Source organism: Astatotilapia calliptera, chromosome 10 (assembly GCF_964374335.1).
Source record: "Astatotilapia calliptera chromosome 10, fAstCal68.1, whole genome shotgun sequence".
Classification (NCBI taxonomy): Eukaryota; Metazoa; Chordata; class Actinopteri; order Cichliformes; family Cichlidae; genus Astatotilapia; species Astatotilapia calliptera.
The window spans coordinates 14,534,201-14,558,108 of record NC_137431.1 but is presented as its reverse complement, the minus strand read 5'-3'; the positions used below and the strand labels follow the sequence as shown (position 1 = coordinate 14,558,108).

At 38.6% G+C, this 23,908-nt stretch overlaps 3 protein-coding genes across 4 annotated transcripts; 1 reads left to right on the top strand and 2 right to left on the bottom strand.

Annotated features, from left to right (window-relative positions):
• Nucleotides 1–1,733: 1,733 nt before the first annotated feature.
• On the bottom strand, nt 1,734–8,600 carry chrdl2 (chordin-like 2). Of its 2 annotated transcripts, XM_026183098.2 has the most exons (11): nt 8,413–8,596; nt 7,867–7,979; nt 7,681–7,774; nt 7,426–7,571; nt 6,669–6,762; nt 6,426–6,487; nt 5,730–5,892; nt 5,419–5,607; nt 5,151–5,324; nt 2,790–2,882; nt 1,734–2,668 (listed from the first exon to the last, which is right to left on the bottom strand). In XM_026183098.2, the coding sequence occupies exons 1-11, from the start codon at nt 8,477–8,479 to the stop codon at nt 2,535–2,537; spliced, it is 1,329 nt and encodes a 442-aa protein (XP_026038883.1). In that variant the 5' UTR covers nt 8,480–8,596; the 3' UTR covers nt 1,734–2,534. The 2 variants fall into 2 exon arrangements, with proteins under 2 accessions (XP_026038883.1, XP_080163643.1); XM_080307517.1 differs by lacking the exon at nt 1,734–2,668 and having other exon boundaries at nt 2,826–2,965; nt 8,413–8,600.
• A 1,583-nt stretch (nt 8,601–10,183) lies between these two features.
• Nucleotides 10,184–13,585, bottom strand: spag7 (sperm associated antigen 7). The gene is made up of 7 exons (XM_026182994.2): nt 13,430–13,585; nt 12,400–12,467; nt 12,204–12,292; nt 12,003–12,087; nt 11,828–11,917; nt 11,290–11,446; nt 10,184–11,202 (listed from the first exon to the last, which is right to left on the bottom strand). Exons 1-7 carry the CDS (start codon nt 13,512–13,514, stop codon nt 11,087–11,089), a joined length of 690 nt encoding a protein of 229 aa, XP_026038779.1. The 5' UTR covers nt 13,515–13,585; the 3' UTR covers nt 10,184–11,086.
• Nucleotides 13,586–14,458: 873 nt separating this feature from the next.
• On the top strand, nt 14,459–15,495 carry defbl2 (defensin, beta-like 2). Its single transcript, XM_080307518.1, has 3 exons — nt 14,459–14,651; nt 14,931–15,042; nt 15,149–15,495. Exons 1-3 carry the CDS (start codon nt 14,474–14,476, stop codon nt 15,168–15,170), a joined length of 312 nt encoding a protein of 103 aa, XP_080163644.1. The 5' UTR covers nt 14,459–14,473; the 3' UTR covers nt 15,171–15,495.
• The last annotated feature ends 8,413 nt before the right edge of the window (nt 15,496–23,908 follow it).

Below are 23,908 nucleotides of genomic sequence, written 5' to 3'. Positions count from 1 at the left end.
TCCATCCACAGAATATCATCAGTCTTGCGGCTCATCAAGATGATTTTTGGCAAATACATTTGTATAATAATTTTAAGAAAGAAGTTACTGGAGTGGAGGATTTTACTATTAAGTGGACATATAGTGCAACAAATTAATTGTTGTCATTTTGGTTTATTGTTGTTGTTATTATTAATTGTTATTAGGAGAAAGGATTCAGTCTCAAATTTGAGTTTTGGTAGATACACCTTTGGTATCAATTTCGAACTCCATGGCTCCTCATTCTCGGCCACACCGCCTGCCAGCCCACCCAGCTGCCCGATGACCTGGTGGAGTGACAACAATACCCATCAGCCTTATACAGCTGAAGGGCAAAAAGTAGAGGGTAACTCAATGTTAATTTGGGATCACTTAAATGAGATGACAGGATGATATTGTCAACAAAAAATATTAAATTCAGATAAATGGAAATTTTATGTATATTTCAGTGAAAGTGTCAGAATCTTTTGACCACTATTTTATACATTTAGTAGCCACCATTGCTCTGGGATTTTAAGAAATTGACATCAGTATGGGAGCTAACCTTTATTTTTAAGCATGTTTCAGAATTAGAGGTTCAAAATTATGAAATTATTGCGACCTTCACAAGCAAGGGATGTTTTTGGTAAGGACACAATATAATGATGACAAATTTGAGAAACACATTCACAAATCCAATTGTAAAAACTGTCAGTTTGTTGTGGGATTGGTCCAAAGTATCTGGAAAAGAGCTGTTCCTACACCCATACATAAAAAGCTGTGATCGTTATGGTGGCTGTAGCTCAGGAGGCAGAGCAGGTCATCTACTAATCAGAAGGTTGGCTCTCACTGTGGTTTATTTGAGTCCCAAAGCCTTAGAAATGACCTTGTAGCTCTTTCCAGACTGACAGATGTCAGTAACTTTGTTTCTCAGCTGTTTCTTTCTTTTGTGGCATGTGTTTTTTTGTTTGTTTGTTTTAACTCTTTTAGCCTACCTTACTTTGTCAGATAGGTTCTCTTTAAGTGATTTCTTGATTCAGCCGATCTGGCATTAATCAGGCATGTGTGTGGCTAGTTAAACTGAACTCTGGTTTCCACAAAAAATGTGGTTAATCACGGTTAATTAACAAGGAGGGCCATTTTTGTTTTTTACACAGGGCCAGGCAGGTTTGCATCGCTTTTTTTCTCTTATTTACCTGAATGATCTTTGTCTACTATTACATTTTTTAATGCTCAGAGATACGTGTAAAGTATGATAAATATGCAAAAAAAAAAAAAAAACCTAAGACTATGGAAGAAGGCAAACATGTTTTCAGGGCACTAACATCTCAATTCCTTGAAACCAACCTTCAGTGGTTTTTCAGAGTTTATGTCTTAATGTGTCTGAGTTGTATTTGGTGGCACAAATATACAAACTATATGGGTAGTTTGAATGTTGTGGCTGATCAGAAAATATGAGTTTAAGGTTTAGTTTGAGCTTCTGCTTTTGATTTCCACGCCTCTGATAACATTTAATTTCCAGCTGGAACACAGTTTATCCGGCCTTCCGGAGCTCGATTTATTGGAAGCCTCCAGGCGATGAAGGTCTTAGGACTGCACTGCTGTAGCTGGCGTGCAGACCACTGATGAATCAGCAAATCATTCTCAAAAACAGTTAGACACCCTGCCTCAAGTAGAAATCCTGATTCCTACTGTGACTGAAATGCATCATTTCATACATAACAGCAGGACACAAATCAGAGAAAACTTTAAGGTATTTATACCCATGAGGGGTGGTACAGAGTGCATTCAACTACATCCGCCACTGTAAAATACACAAAAGGTATGTGGAGCAGTAAAATATCAGGATATTACAACAAACTGTGCAGCTGCATACAAAAAGAAGCTACAATAGGTCTTTAGCTAACAACAGAAAAGGCACAATTGTAAAAAGCTGTGCATTTACTCCCATGTAATGCCTGAAAGTACTTCAAGAAAAATAAGAAAAACATTCAAGCAGTCACATGTATATACACAGAAATCATATAGGAAACAATACCCTTTAAATAAGGTGACAAAAACTTGCTGTATTTACAATAAATACTTTGATGACCACACAAACAAACAAAATGTGGCTTCTATCCCAACTTATATTAAAATACAAGTTCCTTTCATGTACTTAAGCAAAGCCTTTCCCTTCTTCCACAAATACTGATCCCACTGAGTGAATGCCAAAACAGTCTTTGAAGCCTTCGTCCCAAAATTACAACTGAATGAAGCTGCTAAGAAATCTACATTTCTTATTCACATGTTCACATTTTGTTTATAATTACAGCACCTAGCTAAATTCATGATAGTTTTTGAATTATTACAAGTACACATCATAAGCAAGTCAGCTGTCGAGCGCACTGCTACAGACTGTGCAACCTAACAGTTTAAAACTAAAAATATGTGATGATTAAACATGATGGTCAATGATGGATTAAAAACAGTATAGATAATATATTTGACTTGCACATCCAAGTAGTTATTCTGAATAATGATACATATAGCGACAATTAGGGTGAACACAGGCCTTCGGTTTGCTTAGGATTTAGGAAAGTCACAATCTCCCGAATGCCATCTTCACAAATCGTGGTCTGAGGAGCTTTACTCAGATTTTCTCCTTCCTCTTTAAATTTTCTCCATGTCTCTGAAAAATAAATGAGAACTGATGTAAACCTGATACACACACACACAAAATCACAGTAAGATAAGTCTAAAATAATGATTTCAAAATCTGCCACATAAATCAGTCGCTTCAAAAAACAAACCTTCATCGAGTGTTGTGAGCAACGTGCAGTTCTCTGGATGATCCAAAATGTCTTTCCTTTGAATGTCGCCAATTTCCATTAATTGCAAAACGCCTGTAAGAATAAAGGACTCAGAGGAGAATCACACAGAGGTGCAGCCGTGCTGTATGTTTGTCTTGCTTTTCACATTTTGGAAACTATAACCCCAATTTCAGAAGAGTTGAGGGGAACAAAAATAAATAAAAACGGAATTAAATGATGTATTTTTCATAGAACGATAGAAAAAACATTAAACGTTTAAACATGTGACTATTTTACAAAAGTAAGCTTATTTTTAAATTCGATGGTAGCAACACGTCTCAAAAAACTTGGAACAGGAGCAACAATAGGTGGGAAAAGTAAGTTGTACTAAAAGGAAACAGCTGGAGGAACGTTTTGCAGCTAATTAGATTCATTGGCAACAGGTTAGTAACGTGCCTGGGTAAAAAGAGCATCTAGCCAAGGCAGAGTTTCTAAGACGTAGTCATCTCTTTTCATTCCCTGTGTGTTTATACAACACTCTGCATTTAATCATTAATAGTTATGAAACTCTGTTTCTCTCTCCCTCCCCTCACTTCCAACCAATCACAAGAGATGGATGTCCCTTCCTGTTTCCTGCTCAGTGGGAGTTTTTCCTTGCCACTGTCTCCAAGCACTTGCCATAGGGGGACGTGTAGGAGTGTCTTTCTAATATTGCAGCATTTTTACCTTGGTGCTACATAAAAACAACTAATTGAACTGAAGGTAGTCACTAATCTGCAAAAACTGCAAATAGTGGAGCAAGTTCAGAATCATTTTTCTTGGTATAAAATTAAAAGATTCCATCATCTTAGTACATAATATCACCAAAAGATTCTGAGAATGTGAAGAAATTTCCGTGCTCAAAGGAAAAGGCCAAAAATCAGTACTGGAAGCCTATGATCTTCGGTATTGCATTAATCACTTCGTGAGCTCAGTTCACTGTGCCATCAACAAATGCAAGTCAAAGCTCTGTCATGCAAAGAGGAAACCACATGTGAACATGATCGAGACACATCGCTGTCTTCTCTGGGCTAAAACTCTCGAGGCAAAGTGGACAACTGTCCTGAGGTCAGATGAATCAAAATCAGAAATTTGTCTTGGAAAACATGGATGCCGCATCCTTAGAACTACACAGGAGGAGCTCGGTTTGTTGTCCAAAAGTTCAAAAGCCTGCATCTCTGAAGTATAGAGGTATAGAGGTGCATTAGTGGCTATGAGTTTGGCAGCTTGAAAGGCACCATCAGGCTTGCATCTCGGCAAAACAACGCTAAACCGCATACTCCACTGCAGTCCAGACCTTTCACCAACTGAAAACATTTGGCGTGTCACGAAATTAAAAATACAACAAAGAAGACTGTTTTAGCAATAATTTTATATTGGACAATAATGGGACAAGATTCCTCTCTTAAAAGTCCACAAATTTATTGGCTGTCGTTAAAAGAAGAGAGGTGGTACACACTGGCAAACATTACCCTGTCCCAACTTTTTTTGAGGCATGTTGCGACCATCAAGAATATATTTTGATCTTAAAACTGTACATTTTCTCAGTTTTCACTTTTAGATGTTTTCTGTGATCTATTGTGAATAAAATATGGGTTTATGAGACAAATCACAGCATGATGTTTTTGTTTGCATTTTACACAGCATTCCCACTTTGTTCTAATTGGCTTTCTATTCTTTTTTGCTCTGTTGTCAAGTGTTAGGTGAGAAGAACGACAGTCGTGACACACGCTATATCTTTAATATAAAGGTACGACTAAGCTGTATATCAAAGATGGATGTAACCACCATAAAGCTACTTTAGGGTTTGTGAACTACCAATTTAAAGCCTCAAGTTCAGGATTTCTTCTATTGCTGTCTTGTTTTTAAACCAAAGCTGAAGGCACTCCATCCTCACGTGGTAGCTTGAACCACAAGGTAGACCCTCTTTTTCTCATAGATTTTCATGTGTTTTTGGTACAAATCAGAGAAGTTGTTATTAATAATTTAGATTTAAGGCACTTCTGCTGGAGGTTCAGGTCTGAGAGCTGGAGCAGTGGTGCAGCTTTTATGTACAGTCTATTGGAGGGAGTTAAGTTACACTCTCATAAAGACTGGAAATATGAAGAAAATAGCTTGGCTCAGGTAAGAGAATCTGCTGACCAGCACCTCTAAAATGAATGAAAGCCACTCTGTATGCTAAGTGAGTGATGATACTGAACAGTCAGGAAACCTGTACATGCTCACAATCTTCTCATCTAATACTCGGCAAGAAAAAATGAGCACGTTTGAAAAAAATGTTAACTTTTCCTATAATATAGCTCAGAGGAGCGGGTGCAGTACCTTCTATAGTGTTCCATACTTGTACTTCAACTTCAGCAGTACTTTGTCTTTCAACAGCAATGATCCTAACTGCGTTGGGTGAGTCAACATTCAGAGCTGATTCAACTTTATACACCAAGAGGTTATTTTTATGTCCGAGATAGCACTGGGTCTGGTTACTTTCAGCTTTAGTCTCTGGGGAAAACAATTAGGAGAGCGGTTGAATGGATGATGTTTACAGTCCATCAACATCAGATCTGTATAAACAGCCAAAGTATTGTTTGACTACCTGGACAAGTCTTGCAGCACTTTCCCGCTGATTTCATAGGATGTTGGCAAGGGTACTGGGTAGGACATGTGATGCGTTTGCAGTCCGATATCCCGTCAGTACAAGTGCACAGGATGCATTCCAGGACTTTACCCAAAACTGGGTGCCACATGTCTCCATGAGAGTATGTCTTGCCATTGTATAAACACGCTGAGAGAAATGGAAAACATTTGAGTGTTGCGCTACATATGGAAACGATTGTAAAGTTGTGAGAAGCATGTACATAAAATAAAATGCCTACAAATGATCTTTCTGTTTTGACAAAGTCTCACCTCTTTGGTGTTTCCTCTGCAACAAAATCTTCACGGTGGTCTCTGAAGCCCCTTTAAGGTTGAGTTTACTGAGACTCGGGCCTCTAGGAGAGGTCCTGGGTGCAGTGGCGCGGTTGGACCGCACCCTGCTCTGTTCTCCAGAGCACTGATCAACCGAATGCCTCTATGTAAAACAGAAGACAATGCAGTTATCCTTCATGTATTTAGCTACTGGAGTTACTTGCTTTGCCCCCAAAGTGAAAACTGAAGGAACATCAGAATATGCCCCAAATCATTAAAGTTAATAACATTGCTAAAGACATCTGAGTCACTGCTTTTAGCTCATTTTTTCCCCTTTAAATAGGATGACAGTGCAGCTCAGTGCTGCGCAGTGATTGGGCCAAATGAACCACAGATTGTGCCTTTGTCACTAACAATCACAGCAAATGGGTGATTCACAAAGAATCTGAACAATATGATGCCAAGTTGGGCGGATAACTGCATAAGGGGGAAAAAATCAGCCTGCTTGCTCCGACTTTTGTCGTGATCACGGTGACACGGACGAGGACAGCTTACCAGATCCTGTTAGATTTCAAGCCCTATAATTAAACTGCAGCTACTAAACTGGTGAGACCACTTTGCAGTCTTAAACTAAATTTAAATATAATTTTCAAATGCAGGCAAATTTCCCACGAAAGCAATCAGCAAAATACATACAACTCCTCTGTTTAGCTGATGGTTTCCATCCTCAGTTGATGAGGACCCACTGACGCCATGATCTAAGAGAAAAAAAGGGGAATGTAGATCAATAAAAAAAAACAAACACTCTTATTAACCAGCTACATTGCTCAGCCCCTAACCTATATGTGAAAATCCTAAAATAGTGCTCCTTACTGCTTCGTGAATTCCATCTTGGAAACTGAATAAAGGCATTTTGTCAGCTTAGAGAAGATTGACTACCTTTACACAGCAAACAGCAGGTATCTGGAACAGACGCCGGGGAGGAACAGGTGATAGGTTGGCAGGTTTTCAGAGCACAGAAGATGTTTCCATCCTGTGATAAGAAAAAAATCCAATATTAAGAAAAAAATGACATTCGAGAACTATCTATTGTAAAAAGTGGAATGAATTAGATAATATTATAATAATAACCATGCTGTGATAGCAAAATGTATTTTAACAGCACATCATATCGCTACCAAAAAAACAAATTGCCCTTTGTTCAGATACAGCACGGCAAAGAAATGTGACGAAAGCTTTTTTCACTGTTTTTAAACCTGTACCTGTAAGTTATTCACTGGTTAAATAATTGCTGTTTATTCTGTTTTTGTACAACATTTTAAGAAAAAAGCACTTAAAAGCTTAAACATTAGCTTGTCATGCTGCTCTATATTGTAAAGTACACTTTGTATTATGTGCATGTCACAGCCAAAGCAAGACAGCAATGCATTTCACTTACAACTGCATAACACTGGCAGCTACTTCTTCTCATACATGCAATAACACTATACTTAAAAAAAAACACACCCCACACATGTATATAATGATTTTTCTTTACATATCTAACATTTCAATATGAATTACATTGCAAAGGTTCTGAATATTCTCCTATTTCTTTTGCATTTTACATCCTTTTTACAATCAAACTCTCTCTGAAAAATGAAAACTCTTTATTCAGAAACTAAGAAATGAAAGTATCAAATTAGACTGAACTCACAGAGCATGTGCACATAACACACTGATTGCTTTGCTTGGATGGGAAGAGGTTGTGTTTGGTGAATGTCTCCCCGGGCTGATAAATGCTCCCATTATACCTGCAGGATTTCACCGAAGCCCTCAGCCCTGCAGGAATCCTCGGCTCGTCTGGGAGAGGGGGGAGAACACACCAAGCAGGACGGGATGCATTAAAAACCACAACAGAAGTAGTTTTTCTCAAAAGCTTAAGCTGACAGTGTGTGACGAGTCAGTCTACCTGTGCATCTCGGACAGCATTGCTGAGGCTCAGCTACAGGGTTTTCACATGGCAGGACAGGGCACTTGATTGTGTTACATTTCACATGGCCTGTCTAAAAGAGAGCAAATCCCAGAATTTATAGGCTGCTATTTAAGCAACTTTGGCTTCTTTTGGTGTAATATCCCTTTAATGTATCAACTTTACCTCTGTGCAGACGCAGCGTATGCAGAACATGTACCCAAAAGGCTCTAGATAAGGATGCCAGCTGTCTCCTGGGATATATGTCTTGTCTTTGAAAGTACACACCAAACCGGACCCTGAGAGTTAAACAAAAAAAGATGAGCTACTGAGAAACGCATATGGCGCAGATAAACGGATCGGCAGAAAATAAAGACATTCACACTACTTCAGTACTGCATAAAACATTTTCCAAAGCAACTGTCACCTTTGAGTTGTGTAAACTGGGTTAAAACGTGGAAAACGTATCAGATGCCAAACAGCGGACTGTTCCCTAAGACTATTTAGAGAAACAGAAGTCATGATTTAACTTCTGCTGACTTCTGTGACAGCAAAAGAGAAAGAAAACTGTGCAGCAAACACGTTAATCCTAATATACGAGTCGCGGAATCCGAGCAAACTTTTCTCATTTGAGTCGCATTTTCATGCTTTTCTCCCCCTCCTTAACATTTAAAGCCCCCCTCAAAGACACGTTTGATCAGGAAAGAATAAGCATCAACAGTCTGCTCTTACCTTTCCGGGGTTTTAGCTCTGCAGCTGCAAACCAAATAATGAAAATGAACAAAAACATGGACTTCATTTCTTTTCTTGCTTCTTTTTTTTTTTTTTTTTTTTTTTTTTTTTACATGTGCCCGACTGACTCTTCAATGCGCAATAAATATGTGTTTCTGCGGGACAGAAACTGCAGGACAGTGTGAAACAGGAATTTTGAAAAAAATCCTACTTTTTTTTTGTTGGATAATCTATGGCGCCTTCTTCAGGAGACAAACAGGGATGGCATTAGAGTGGACGTATCACAAGTGAAACAGCTTAAACAGCGACCGCGTTACAGAAGTGGAAGAATGTCACTGTTTCAAGAAAAAGTGTCAGTTCCTCTCTTTAGAAAGTAGAAAGTACCAAAATTACGGCAATAAAAGCACTTAAATAATTTAACCTTGCACTCATGTATTTGTATCAGCGTTAATAGGAATTCCCTAAAAGCGTTTCTTTAGCTGTTTGAGACAGGCGCCGTTTAAAATGTGGATTGAACTGTTTTAATCTTTAACAGTGTGCTGGAGTTGTAGCAAAGAGGTTATGAACCAGGATTTATGCTTTGATTATTCATAAAGTGATAAAACAAAGATGTTTGTATTTTTTTTTTATTAAACGAATCAGTAAAAGTGACCCTCTGTGCAAATGATCTTTCCAAAAGCTGCTTGGGAGTCACGTGTTAAAGCTACTGCTGTTCACTGGATATTTACTTCTTCCAGACCATTCTGTGTAATCGTCAGAGATGGCTGGGCAAAACTTCCAAGCAGATCAACAGTTCAAAGTCACTTAAATTACTTTTCCTACTCATTCTAATGCGACAGGTCCATCTTGTCCACATTTTTAAAATCACTGGGCAGCTGTCATGTGATTGGCTAATTAGATGTTTATATTATCAAAAGGCTGAACAAGTGGAGTGGCCATTAAGTTTACATACAAAAACTATATTTCCTGGCAAAATCTACATACTTCTGAAAGATTTATCAGAAGAACCCACTGGTAACAGCAAAATATCTGCACAACTCTTTTTTTTGTTTTAGCATTTAGTTATATGAAAGAAAAACAGTAAATCAAAGCATCGCTTTACATGTCAGTTTTGCAACAGAAGACATAGTAAACGCCAAAACCTCATACCAACCGTGGAAGGAGTATTGTAGTTCGTGGCTGCAATGATCAAGGAAACAATAAATTCACAACTGTAAAAAATGGCCTGTATTTATATAGCGCTTTACTAGTCCCTAAGGACCTCAAAGCGCTTTACACATTCAGTCATCCACTCATTCACACACTGGTGATGGCAGCTACATTGTAGCCACAGCAGCCCTGGGGTGCACTGACAGAGACGAGGCTGCCGGACACTGGCGCCACTGGGTCCTCTGACCACCACCAGTAGGCAACGGGTGAAGTGTCTTGCCCAAGGACACAACGACCGAGACTGTCAGAGTTGGGGCTTGAACCGGCAACCTTCCGATTACAAGATGAACTGCAGAGAAAGACATTACCGGAGGATGTCAGAGCAGCAGCCCCTGACCTCAAGCCAAGGCAGCGTGTATGATATAAAACAAGACATCAATAGAGAAAATGTAAAAAAGGAATTTAGTGCAAGTAGATACACTGTAACTGCCATTATGATTGGACAGTGATGTATCACAGTTGCTGATTTGATTATAAGATGTTTATGCATGTAGCTGTATTGAGTGAGAGCTTTTCGCCCTGCTGAGAGAATAGAGACGGGATCAAACATACAAAGAACTAATACTTTTCTCCATTTATTAATACATTGGGGATAAAACGATACAACCATGTTAAAAGAGACACTAAGATGCTGGGAACACCTGCATGAATTCTTGTTTGTAACAAACAAAAGACATGAAATTTAAAAAAAAACAAAAAAACAAAAAAACAAACCCAAACAAACCAGAAAACAAAACTGAGAGCACAACATCCTAAGAAGAAGTCTGGTACTCCGACTCCTATTATGATGCCTTTTGTAAGCAATCACATGGCTTTTTAATAAAACATTTACACTGGAGTTAAAGAATACACAGTCAGTGCAGGTTTACAGAAAGATTTCTAAAAGAGGGTTTCCTCATGTGACAGACAAAAATGGTATGCTTCCATCTTTACAATGTGACATAGGTTTAGACTGAAAAGAAAAATTCAACAAACCAAACCCTTGTTAAAATATGAGATTACGGCTTTAAAAAAAAAAAACTGTACTGGACATTTTGGACACTGTCAGTGCAGAGTTCAATTTTAACTACCTAACAGCTGGATTTTTAAAGTTCATCCTGCGCAGCCGTGCTTAAATCTGCTAAAAATATTCTGCCATTATGGTTTTATGCATCTGAACACTCATATAACATGTTTATACTATACAGTTCACATGTGAGTGTGAGGCAAATGTTAAATGTGTTTAACAACCCAGTTCTCAGACACCAGCACACCTGAAGATCCTCCACTGAGCAAGTTTTTATAATTTTAGCACAGTCTTGGTCACAAAGCATGAGAAAACACTTGCTTGTTGATACATAAATTAAACGTTTGTACATCTGAAGTACAGGATATTGCATTATAGGATGAATGAGACACACATAAACGCACTTACGTGCTCGCACACGCAAACAGCAGACAGACAGACGGCACACGTGCCGGAGACTCAAGAGCTGCTGCCGTGCGCCCCCGTGTCGTCCTCGCGCTTCTGCCGTTTCTTTGCTCTGATTGCATTCATGGCTTCTTCTATGGAGCGAGTGTCCCTCTTGTTGGCCACCGGCACTGGGACAGAAAACAACCAACACAATGACCAAAGAGAATGACACAAAGCAAAGTGTTTCATTTCTGTAAGCCGGCCTCTACACTCACCACAGCCATAAGCCCTGTTGGCCTCAAGTGTATGTGCAGCATCTTTTGCAGCTGAAGTGCCAATCAGGTGACTGTACTTGTCTCTGTAGTTAGAGTTGGGGCATATTTGTGACTTTTCTGTCTGACTGGATGCTGCTTCTTCCAGTGCAGCCTGTTCCTAGAAGTGACAAGAAAGGGCAACATGGTGAGAAATTCAAGGTAATCATCATCAAGCACCAAAGTGAAATGTGATCAAGAAGTTAATTTTTTTTAAATTCAACTTAATTTCTTTACCTCAGAGCCATAAAGTGCCTCCACTCTTCCACTTTAACACAGAAGTAGCATAAGTAGCAACTACCATTATCACTGTTTCAAACTTTGCATATGTATGGAAGTGTTTTTTGGAAGCTTCTTAGAAGGTACATTTGTTTAGTTTCTAAATATTTAAATATAGGAATTATAACATTAGACAAGAAGAAAAAAAAATAAAAATTATATATATATATATATATATATATATATATATATATATATAAAAACAGAGGAACACCAGTCTTACTTTTAGTCTGCGCCGCTGTTCGGCCAGTTTGGGGTCCCACTCTTCTCCCTTGCGATAGGCTTCCAGCTCCTCATCTGATGGAGCAAACTCCTGCCACAACAACATTTTCCCATCAGTCATATAAAACTAAAAAGATTGTTTTCAGATCCAACACTGGATTTCAAAGCACTCGTACCTTCTTGAAAAGCATGACGTAACGGCTCTCTTCATCCTCCCCAAAAGAAAAAGACGTCAAACCAGCCACCTCTGCAACATCATGTCTGAGAGACAGGAAGAGATGAAATCTTAATAGTATCGACAAGTGGGGGAGAAATGTGTTTCAAGGCAGATAAATGCTTGTTTTACTTTTTAGTAATGAAAGAAAAATAGTATGTACAATATACTCCTTTCAATCTTCCCCATGGGATTGTATTTTCTTTTCTGTTGTGAACTGTCTTGGATGAAATCTGACACCTCTTTCTCCATCTGAATAAAAGATGCATGTGATAAATAGCAGGATTAATTTAGGGCGGTCAGAAAAGCTCTGCATCACAAATTCATTTTGTCTTAGATAAGACACTTAAAGGTCTCACCTTTTTCCTGAACTCTGCTTTCTTTCTTTTCTCCTCTTCTTCCATCTTCTTGAGCCTTGCTGCTTGCTCTTCAAAGAACAACAACTGATTTTTAATGTGTTTACTCAGGCATTTTAGTACTGAAAACTTTCAGAGTGCCCCGCTGTTAAACACAGAACATCTAGTCCTACTGCAAAAACTGGTCGTTTTCCTTAATGACCCAAGGATAGTAAAACAACGGGCTTCCTGTAATCCCAAAATCACCAGGCATCAGATCCTATTATCTGTTGCATGTCTGTGATGTTTTATACAGATGCACACTCTCTAACGTTAATTAAAGAGATTTGGTTGTGCCCATGTCCTCACTACAACTGAAAAGACATTTCTTTGTTGTTTATTTGTACCAACACTCCACTCAGTGTTGCCAGTGTTTTGAGCAGGACTCTTGAAAGCATTAAAAGTGCATCTACACAAACAAATATCCCATTTTTACTGGAGCCATATGAAACTTAAGAGTTACTGCAGTTCTTAGTACATGTGCTTTTGTTATAGCTGCTGACTGTAACTGTAAGCTTTAAGCAGCCTACACAGTATTTATCAATTAAAGGGAACCAAGGTAGGAAGCACATTCCCAGACCTAATAGTTAAGATTTTGATAAGATGTTGGGAGACAGAAAGGGTTAATGACCGTGAATTCGAATAACTTGGGTTTTCAGGAAACTGCATTTGAAAGCCGAGCATTGTGAAAGCTCAGAGGTAACTTAATCAGATGGCAAAGACGGACTGTTCTCGGCAGGTTTGCGTTTCAGCAGCTGCCCGTAGCTCAGACTTGTCTGCGACAGTCTGCAGCATGTTGTGTTGAGGCGGTGCTAACTCTTCAACCAGGTCAGTCGCCGTTTACTGAAAGCTGAACTGACCAATGGCAGCTCAAGAAATGCCTGGTTCGCCTCTTCTTTCAATTTTCACATACGTTTAAATCCCGCGTCACGTTCATTTAAACGGATTCAGACTAGCTTGACGCTATTCGCTGTTTAGGCGATACAATATGTACCTCGTGCCTTTCGTCGGCTTTCCTGGTCGCCGACTGTAGGAGGTTTTTCCATCGAGTTTAGGATTGAACCGAGGAGGTCCGCCATCTTGAAATGATAGCGCAGACCTGTAAAGGCTGTTTTTAGCTGCAGCTGTACAGGCTGCGCAGGCGCGGATGAACTGAGCCGTCTTCGCCGGGGCAAAATATCCGCATTTCAATTACACAGCGCCACCTTCTACCAGAAGGTTGTACTGCACAACTGTAGTGGAATCGATTTAGACTTCTGTTTCTCTAAATCGCAATTACATTTACCAGACCAAAAACAGTAAGCGCGTTGAAATACATAAATTGCTCTGTGCTTCATCTTGTTGCAGACAATCGTAAGGCTGCTGGGCTTCTCATGCTCATTCTTTTTTTTAAATTTTATTTTCAATTTGAAAAATTGTAGCCGAAGCCCATTTCTCATTTGATTGGCCCAGTTTCTAGGTTTATATGTGTATATAAATATTTGTTTTGTTTGTGTTGTTTGGGAGGGCCAAACATGCCAGCAAATAACTTTGCATGAGCAGTAGAGGGCATGCTGTCCAATTATATATATATATGTCTCTGTTATTGTTTTGTTAACAATCATTCCCTGCGTCACTGGACCAGCATGTTTTGTGCAGTTTGGAGTTTCCCAGCATCAGCAGTAACACATGAACTACTGCCATATTCAGAGGTGGGGAGAGCAGTACGTGCACAGAGGCTTGAACGTGCAGCAGGACAGACAGAACTGTTCTGCTTACCTTCTGTAATACAAATATATTAGATAGTCCTTTACCTTTAAATGCTACATTTTCTTTTGAAAGAGTCCACTCTTGTCTAAATTAACTGCTCTGCTCTGCCATAGGGGCATATCCTATAAGAACTAGTTTGTGTTTTGCATATTGACAGACAGTTACAGGGATGGTTCTTTTGAATAATAAACAAAAAGAAACTTCAAATTCTCAAGAGGCTGCAGCTGTTGATTATGCTGAGTGAACCGACAGTCCTGACCTTCAGCCCTCAGACTCTCATCACTCAGTGATGCTCTGCTATTGTGATTTGGACAGAGCACGCCGGACTCCTCCCCCGTGCTTCAACTGCTGTATAAATGCAGCACCAGCGCGTCAGCGGCAGTGTCTGAAAGCTCATTGGTACCCAAACATGAAGGGACTGAGCTTGGTTCTCCTCGTGCTTCTCCTGATGCTCGCAGCTGGGGAGGGTAAGGATTGAATGCATCCGCTTTGTCACAGTAAGAGACTGAAATGAAGCAAATCAAAGTGTCGCATATGCTCAAACTACACCGTAAGTGTACTGGGCCTGTTTGTGTTTGAACTGAGGAGAAGTAAGACATCATAAAACGATACAACTTTCTATGTCAGATACATTTTAGGTGCTGTAAATATCTGAAGGATTCGTTGCCACCATAGCTTATGGAAATGCCAGTAAGCCAACATTCATCAGGGATGCTGGAATGTCATTTTTAAATAATTATCTACAGGAACTGATCCAGAAACGCAGTACTGGACTTGTGGGTATAGAGGACTCTGCAGACGGTTCTGCTATGCTCAAGAATACATTGTTGGTCATCACGGCTGCCCCCGAAGATACAGGTAGGCGTGGAACGATTGTTATAGTGCTTTTGCTAAAGGTACAAACCCATAAGAAATTATCTCTAATTGCAAGTTTAACTGAAGTTTTACTCTTCTATTTTTCCAGGTGCTGTGCTATGAGATACTAGCAGCGCTCCACTTGCCTAATGCTGCCTGAAAGTTATCACATCATCAGTTCTGACATATTCAGTACAGGCAGCTGTGGTCATAGTAACGCTCCTGGATGAAACTATGACAACTTTACTGTCATTCGACCCCTCTTGGCCTCCCAGCATCCTGTGGGATCTGACAATGAGTGCTTTTGAAGTGGACTTTCTGTAGCTAGACAAAGCTCATTTGCAGCTCTTAGGTGTGTATCTGCCATGTACCTCGCATTCTTTACAACAGAACTGTTTGAGCTGTCACCTTTACCTCTCTGGTCTGCAGTGTTGACAATAAATGCATTAAAATAAATGTGCTGATGTTTGGTTTGTTGATGCCATTAAGTTGGGATGCTCCCAGTCAGTCTAAACATAATTTACATCTGAAAACCATTTAAAATATACAATTAATTTCCATATTCCACCAATTACGCCAACTTGGCTTGACCTTGGGAAAATAAAAGCATAGAAAGCAGTCTGGGTTGAGTCTGGCATGCTGTCACCCCAGCCCTGTACTGACAGGAGACAATAATGGTCAAGTGACTGACCCAAATAGCTGTGATGGATGGAATAGAGCTTTTGTGAATGAAGTGTTATGTCTCTTGTCTGTGTTTATGTTATCTCACCATTCTGTCTGTCTGGACAACATTGTCTAGAACAGACAGGCAATGTCAGGATCCACCAGTCACGACTGCAAAGCAAATTCATTGTCATGTTATCTGCCTCTCTCTGATCGTAAGGTCAGATGTTCTTGCTGATTGGCTCTGTGGTTTTCATTATCGATTTCATTTTACGAAAACGTTAAACTGTTATGTTTAAGCACTCACCACTAATCCACTGCAAAAAGGCTGCCATCATATATTTTGCAACACTGATATTTAGCAACTAGCTGATTGAAACATTAACTTATCCATATGGTCATGATGTAGAGTCAAATGAGCCATGATCCGAAGGTGGTCAATAACTGCTTTGGGGTTGTAGGTGTTAAAGGCATGGATGATATTTGTAAACATGAGCCACTGTATTGTGCCCTGCATTGTCATCTGGGGTGAACTATTCAGACAGCACAGCGTGATCAAACTACAAAAGGGAACCCACCCCCCAGCCAGACCTGTTTATACGTCCGTCTGTCTTCATAAAGCTGACAACAACAGCTTAAAACAGAAAGTTGTGTTTCACAATGGACTGCTGGGAGTATTGAGGTACTTTTAAAAACCTGACACTTGTTTTTTTAAAAACAAAACAAAAAACTGACACTCATTAATCACGTGATAATGGGAGGAATGAGCAATGTAGTGAAGAAGTCAGAGAGCTGAAATCTGATTTTAACAATTCAAATTCCTGCAGTGTCTTTGAAGTTGAAATACATTTATTTTTAACAACATGAATATAACACTCACTGGCAACTTTGTTGGATAGGCCAGTTCAACTGCTTGTTAATTAGCCAATCACATGGAAGCAACTAATTGCATCTAGGTATGCAGACATGGTCAAGAGAACCTGAGCATCAGAATGAGGGAAGAAAGTGACTTTGAACACGGTATGGTTATTGGTGCCAGTCTTGGTTTGTTTTATTTAAGCATGCAGGTGCTGTTTCATTAATGATTAAAGTGAAATGAAGTTTAAACAATATGCAGTTAAGAAGAAACTCACAGAATTACTCAAAGAGTAGTCAGTGCGGGAATGCTGATCAGAGAGTGCGTGAACTAAATTGCAGCATTGCTAAATATGAAGAATGAGAACACAGGACTCAATGGAGTCCTATGAAAGACTAATTACATCACATAATTCAGTAGCTTGCAGAAGCACCTTTAGCAGCAATAAGCTGAAGTAATAACTTGTTTTCTGCTGACTTTATCAGACGCTGACATCATTGTGAAAGAATTTTTGAGCCACTCCTCTTTAGAGCAGCTTCAGTTCATTGAGGTTTGTTGGTATTTGTTAATGCAAAGCTCTCATTTCAGTTGGGTCGAGATCTGGACTTTTTTCAGCCGTTCTGTTGTAGTTTTGCTGCTATGCTTGGATGCATAGTCCTTGCAAAACAAGCCCACATCCTCACCTATCCACCACCGTGCTTGATAATTGCTATGAGGCTTCTGATATCCTATGTTTGGGTTTTTTGCCAAGCATTGCCTGGTGCGTTATGGCTAAACATCTGCACTTTGGTTTTTATCTTGTGGTTGGTTCAGATGCAATTTTGCAAACCTAAGCCTCTGATGTCATGTTTTTCTGGAGGGAATATGCTTTCCCCCAGCAACCCTTCCACACAAGCCATACTTGTTCAGTCTTTTTCTAATTGCCATGAACTTTAATATCCTGATGATACTGCTATTGTTGATCTCTTTTATAGGAACTCTAACATTAACTATTTCTTTCAGGTACATATGTTGGAAAAATGGTGTAAATCACGTCATTTGTTTATTAATAACAACAAAACAAAAGAGCTGGTCTTATTACACATGCACCGTAACAGGTCTTTCACTTTCTGGTCAGTCTGCAGAAGTCATTAATAGCTTGAAGTATTTGGGAACATATATTGATGACAAGTTTAACTCTGTGATTAATGTTGACTCAGTTTGCAAGAAAATAATCAAAGAATCACAGTTTCTTTATAGGATGTTAAGCGACTTTGGAGTTGGCCACAAAGTTTTAGACAGACTTTATGTCAGTTTGATTGAAAGCATCCTTAAAATCAATATTTCAGCCTGACTGTGGCAATTAAGAACAAACTGCTGGAAAACTTACTAGAGATGGCACGATACCACCGATACCGATACCATAAATTTGGATATCTGCCAATACCGATATGAATCCTGATATCCTGACTGATGTGAGTCAGCTGTGTAAAAGTATTTAAGCCCAGGGAAAGGTGAGCTCTGGGCCAGAGTGCCATTTGTGTGGTTGCAGCTAGTGAGCTGCTCTCTTTTTGACTTTGATTTTTTTACTGTATTGACCAACGGTTGAGTCTTGTTTGTTTTCCTTAAATGGTGATAGCGGCTTGTCCGTCTCTTTTAGTTGAGCTACTTTAATAAAACTCTTTAATTTAACCCTTTTGCCTCCTTGACTCCTTTTTCTGACCTGGACACTTTTTGTTACTTCCCCCTCACCACCTAGACCCCTCAGGGGAACGTAACAGATATAGTGTTTTTTAATCAATAAAACTGTTTTTTAAATATCTTGCTGCATTTTGTATAAGTTCATACTCAAATTTTAAAACAACAACAACAACACTAAGGCTATTCTGTTATACCTGTATGCAAAAAATACACTGCACCCAAAATATTTCATAATTCAGCAATACTGATCAGTCTAATAAACTTAAGCCTACACCATCCTCCCTATTCTGGTATTTTAAAGAGTACTTAGCGTAAATATTAAGCAACCTAACTAATAGGGTTCCAACTCCCAGCAACAACAAAAAAAAAATAGGGAACCACCCCTCACGCTCCACCTCATGATGCTTAATCGACGTAATCAACCTTAATTTGATGCAGTGTGGAAAAAAAATGCACAGAAATCAATTATTTTCCAAGAAATATTAAATAGATTCAACATCTTTCTTCAACAGAATTGCAGACTACACAGATGGTACCTTTACCAAAGGAAAAAGTACTATAGCTTACTAGGGTATATTAGACTTAATAGTTACTATATACAGTAATGAACTTCTATTCATTTTACATAAAATTAAAACTTTGGGTGTAAGATTCAGATAATTATTTAATACTTATTATTTAATTATTTTAAATGAGAATAAGAAAGAAAAGTATGTCTTTTGCCCCCTTTTCCCTGTTAATGCCCTATCGGCCCCCCTGGCTAAACTTTGCTAGATCCGCCCCTGCACAGTTACCAGCCGTCAGTTGCGTGGAAAAGGATCCTGGAGTAGAAAGTAATATTAAATAAATTCTAACAACAGCTTATCAAGCTTAAACGTGCTGCTGTTGTTCAGCCGCTGGTTTCATCTTTCTGGTGCAAAGTGGGCCAAAAACAAACAAGAGAGACGGAGTCATGACAGAAAAGCCGATCAGCTGATCATTAATCAGTTTCATGATTGAAGTAGCAGCAGGAGAGGGAGGGAGAGAGAAGAGGCAGTGGCTCCATATATCGGTTGTTAAGCTTAACGGGAATGATTTACTAACATTCAGAGATGAACTTACACACTTGCTTTACTTCTCTCTGGGATAACTTTGTCGGAGATGAAATGCCGGGTTGGTAGCGAGGCTACAAATACTCAGACCACCGACAAGTCTGGCGAGCCACAGCCGCTCTATCACGTGATGCATACTGCTCCTACTGCTAAGGTTATGAGCCGAGTTACGCCATGTCACAAGTTTTGTGAAGTGATTTCATGATATTTAATGGATCGGATTACATTTTTTATTTCTCTCTGATATCCGATCCAGTAATTTAGGCCAGTATCGGACTGATACCGATATGTAATATCGGATTGGTCCATCTCTAAAACTTACTGGTCGACAACAAATTTAATTGGATAAGCTGTATCATCAGACTGTTTGGAGGAAAGCCTGGTCTATTGTTGCTGACCCTGAACACCCTCTTGATTCTGACTTTGAATTAATGCCCTCGGGACAACAGCAAGGATTCCTCTAACTAACAAAAAAAGTGGTCAAAGGTGTTTTTATTCTTGTTGTATCAACGTTTTATGTGTGGGTATGTATGAATGTGTGTTGATGTGAAGTGATTTGATTGATTTGTTTATGGCTTGGCAGACCAAAGGCAATTTTCAATGAATGTAAATAATAAAGTTATTCTATTCCTAGTTTAACATGTTAACTGAGGCCTGTAGAGTCCTAGATGTAGCTCTTGGATTTTATGCAGTTTTCTCTGAGGATTTACAGTCTAACTTTAGGATGAATTTGCTGGGATTTTCACAGCAAACAACAGCAGTGTGTTAACACACACACACACACACCTAAAGATCAAGGCCAGTAAACCAATAACGTGTGTTATTATAGAGGTGCTCACACTTCCTGATGATCAATTAATCAAGTGCATCTGATTAGTAACTCCTGGGTATGAGTTTCACTCTTCTTCTTTTTCCCCCTTTTCAGTCTTATTGGAAACAGTAAAAGCTTTGACCGTTTGTGTTTATGACTGTTATTTACTTCTCCAGTTACTCAAATACCATGGTGAATATTAGTTGATTGTTTGGGAATGTATTTGATATCACAGCTATCATGACACTATTATTCTTGTGGTTATATAGCTCCAACATACTGGTAAATAACTTTTCTAGTGAATCTAATAACTTTGATCTGGTAGAAAGTGCACAACTTCCCTTTAACATGTTACTTTCTTCAATGCCACTACGCCTTTAGAAAGGCTGTGAAGGCTGTTTCAGTGTAAGAAACCTTATGGGTAGACCACAACCAGTGTGAAAGTTTTGATGTTTAATCAAAGAAACCTTTGTAAAAAAAAAGTAAACAGATGTGGAAAAAAAACCCCTCTCCATATTTAATACCTCATAAGCAAATACTGAACCAACAAATCTGGAACAAAGTTTAATCAGTTAAAATGTTAAACACAGAAACATTCAGATATAGCTTGTTGTTCAGAGGCATGAAATGTAAAACATTCCCTGACAGAGGGGGTTATACTGATCAGTTTTTCCAGAAAACTGATTCTATGAAGGTACATGTAAAACATCAACTGCAAAAAAATGTACTAAACTACTTTCATTACCATGTTTCATATCAGTGCAAATTCAGCATTTAGGTGAATTTTAGTGCCATGAAAAAAAAAAATTCATTCCCCTTGAGGTAATACAATGTTGCAGTCAAAAATTATGCTTTGGCTATATATCAACTTTTACCTAGAATCTAACCTAGTGTATTTAGTTTTTGATTACACGCTGTAACTCCTAATAAATTAAAAGCAATAATTTACAGCTGGGTCAGAGATTTTTTAAATTTGTTGCTAATTTAAATTAATGAATTGCTCAAATCTTACAATGCTCAGATACATATGATGTAGACATTAATTAGCACCACAATTTTACTGCAGTTACAGCAAAAGACAGTGTAAGCATAGTGTTTGTTGCATCCACAAGTGGGTTTTGCAGAGGACGATTAATAGATCATCTGTAATAATGCATCTCACAAAACCAAGAACACATGTCAAGTTCACACATGTGTCACTCATTGGGTTAAATGTGCATTAAAAAAAAAAAAACACTTTAATTCACAGTTTCACTTGTTTTTACTTTTTAAAGATCCTATTACATTTATTATTAAACTATTCTGGTTTTCTTTGCTTTAATACAGTGAAGATTTAATAAAGTATTCCAATTAAGAGGATTTTCTTTTGCCCACTAGAACAAAGCAAAAGGCAGTCTTTGTTTACTACTATAACCTGAATAAGAGATCTGAGCACTATAAGTTTTAAGCTAGTAAAACTGAACTTCTCTTATTCCGGATTTTTGGTATGATTTAATGTCATTAACCAACCAGAAGAAGGAATTAATACAAATTGTGCAAAACCTCAAGGGGATTCTGAAATTTTATACAGCACTGTATATGACAACATGTAACTTCATACTTCCAGCAAAGACATGCTCTCACTTGGATGCCTGGATGTACAAGTCAGGCATACTGGGTTAAAATCTGTAAGACACCACTGCTAAGACGGTAAGGTGCAATATTAAAACATAGGTGGCAAAGCACAACCTAGGCGTATAACAATTTGTTGTTCTACTAAAATGCTGATTGCCAGAAGGAAAACAGCTGTTGATAATGCATAAAGCAAAATGCCCTTGAAAGTACAGCAGTGGGCCTGAGAGTCCGATTGTCTTAGCACAGGAGAAAGGTGTGATCTGGTGTTCTGTCTGATATGCCAACTGAGCTTGAGGCTAAATTGTGCAGAAATTCACAATGTATTCTGCTTGCTCAATTTATACTTTGACAACTTTTTCTGGAGAATTTGTTGGGAGAAAGAAAAATAGTAAACTTTCTATTATGAAGAACCTTAAACGTCTACAACATGGCAAATGAAGTGAAATGAGAGAGTGCACCGACAAACGATCTTTCAAACAATTTATAAAAAAAGGAAAAAAAAAAGAAAAAACAAACAAACAAACAACTTGCCTAACAATAAATGTGCCTGCCAGGGCAGAACAATGCAAAATAAAAATTTGAACTTTGCAACGTACATACTTTTTTGTAGATACAAAGCTACCGGTCTTTTTTTTTCCCCCAGACAAAAAAAAAAAAAAAAAAAAAAAAAAAAAAAAGGACTATGACTCACTTGTAAATTGGCAGCAAACATTATAAAAGAACAAAAGAAAACCATAAAACACTGTATAAACGACTCAGGCCATTATGAACAAAATCTGCAAACTTATTTACATTGATCACTTAAAACAGAAACATATCGTCCATCATCGCCTGCACTATCGCACCCGTAACGGAACCAGCCACATGAAAGGAAGATTTTCTGTGCCAGCCTCTTCCAACGAAAGGTTGCAGATGGGTGGGCTCAGTGGAAACCAATTAAAAAAGCAAACACAAGGAATACCTGTACCTCCAGTGTTTCTCACACCTAGTTATTACTTGGGCAGGTCAATGAAGTATATTTGAGGACTCTTTTTAGCTATTATTGTTTTTTTCCCCACTCAAGAGATCACCAGCTTTTAATACTCAGATTACAAATTAATCGTCAACAGTCTAATTTTAAAAGCCAAGTTACAAGTAAACTAGCTAGCCACTGCCTTCTTGTATTTCCCTTCCACCTGACTTGATAGCCAAGTCTCTGTTTTAATGTCCTTTCATATCATTCAGCTGCTTGATCCAGGCTCCATCAACACTGTCTAGGTGGGGATGAGGAAAGTAGTCACTGTTGTCCAGATATCCACTGCAAGCTAGCAAGGACCAGTGGCGGTCAAAGGCTCATTTATAAGACAATGAATTCACTGGAGATGGTCTGCTATTTATTTGTCCGGAGATGCTTGGTCAGTTAAAATATTTACTGAGAAGCACATTGACAAAATGTGTGTAGCTTCTTTTGAACGCTGCCACCCGACACCCATCCCCAACACCATCACAAACAGAACCCAGATCTCTGGGAAACACTGAACAGGCCTTATTGGTCAAAGATTAAAAGCAGTGAGGGTGTGATCTGCCCCAACAGAATGACAGGAAAAAAATAAAATAAAATAAATAAAATACAGAAAAAATGGAAGTTTGTCAAAACAAAAAGCATAGTCATACTGAAATTTGGTTTAAAAAAAAAAATACAACAAAATAAAAACAATATTAAAGCAACAATTCATTTTCCAGTATTTTTTGTTTATGCTTACATGTATAGAATAACTAGAAATCAACACGGGGCTCAAGGGACTACTGGATGAGCATGAGAACAGACCCACAAAATAGAATGTCTCTGATTTATACAGGACTGATGACACCACAGGGCCTCAAATCGCTTTTGCCTCAATTTTACGCTCAGTTGTATCAGTCAGCACCTCATGAAGGACACTGGAGACAGCAGATAAGGTATGGCTATGGCTTAACTGTTTAAGAAAAAATATAAGAAAAAAAAGATGGCTGCCTGCTACAGATCTACTTAAAATAGTCCTTGTGGGCTGATTAATAACATGGATGTCCCACCATCTCAGTTCAAATTTAACTGGATGCTATTTTGGCTGTTTAGCAAACCTTTCCCCACTGTGCCTCATTATATTTCTATTTATTCAGACACCCCACTTTCCA

Bases quoted from the DNA above. Each gene is read 5' to 3' on its own strand.
- chrdl2 (XM_026183098.2), bottom strand. From the start codon at position 8,479: ATGAAGTCCATGTTTTTGTTCATTTTCATTATTTGGTTTGCAGCTGCA. The intron at 7,572-7,680 runs GTAGACTGACTC...CCCCTCTCCCAG, and splicing joins ATGCTGTCCGAGATGCACAG to ACGAGCCGAGGATTCCTGCA. The intron at 2,669-2,789 runs GTTTGTTTTTTG...TTTATTTTTCAG, and splicing joins GCTCACAACACTCGATGAAG to AGACATGGAGAAAATTTAAA.
- spag7 (XM_026182994.2), bottom strand. From the start codon at position 13,514: ATGGCGGACCTCCTCGGTTCAATCCTAAACTCGATGGAAAAACCTCCT. The intron at 12,468-13,429 runs GTACATATTGTA...TGTTCTTTGAAG, and splicing joins AAGCCGACGAAAGGCACGAG to AGCAAGCAGCAAGGCTCAAG. The intron at 12,293-12,399 runs GTGAGACCTTTA...TCTTTTATTCAG, and splicing joins AAGCAGAGTTCAGGAAAAAG to ATGGAGAAAGAGGTGTCAGA.
- defbl2 (XM_080307518.1), top strand. From the start codon at position 14,474: ATGCTCTGCTATTGTGATTTGGACAGAGCACGCCGGACTCCTCCCCCG. The intron at 14,652-14,930 runs GTAAGGATTGAA...AATTATCTACAG, and splicing joins GATGCTCGCAGCTGGGGAGG to GAACTGATCCAGAAACGCAG. The intron at 15,043-15,148 runs GTAGGCGTGGAA...CTATTTTTCCAG, and splicing joins GGCTGCCCCCGAAGATACAG to GTGCTGTGCTATGAGATACT.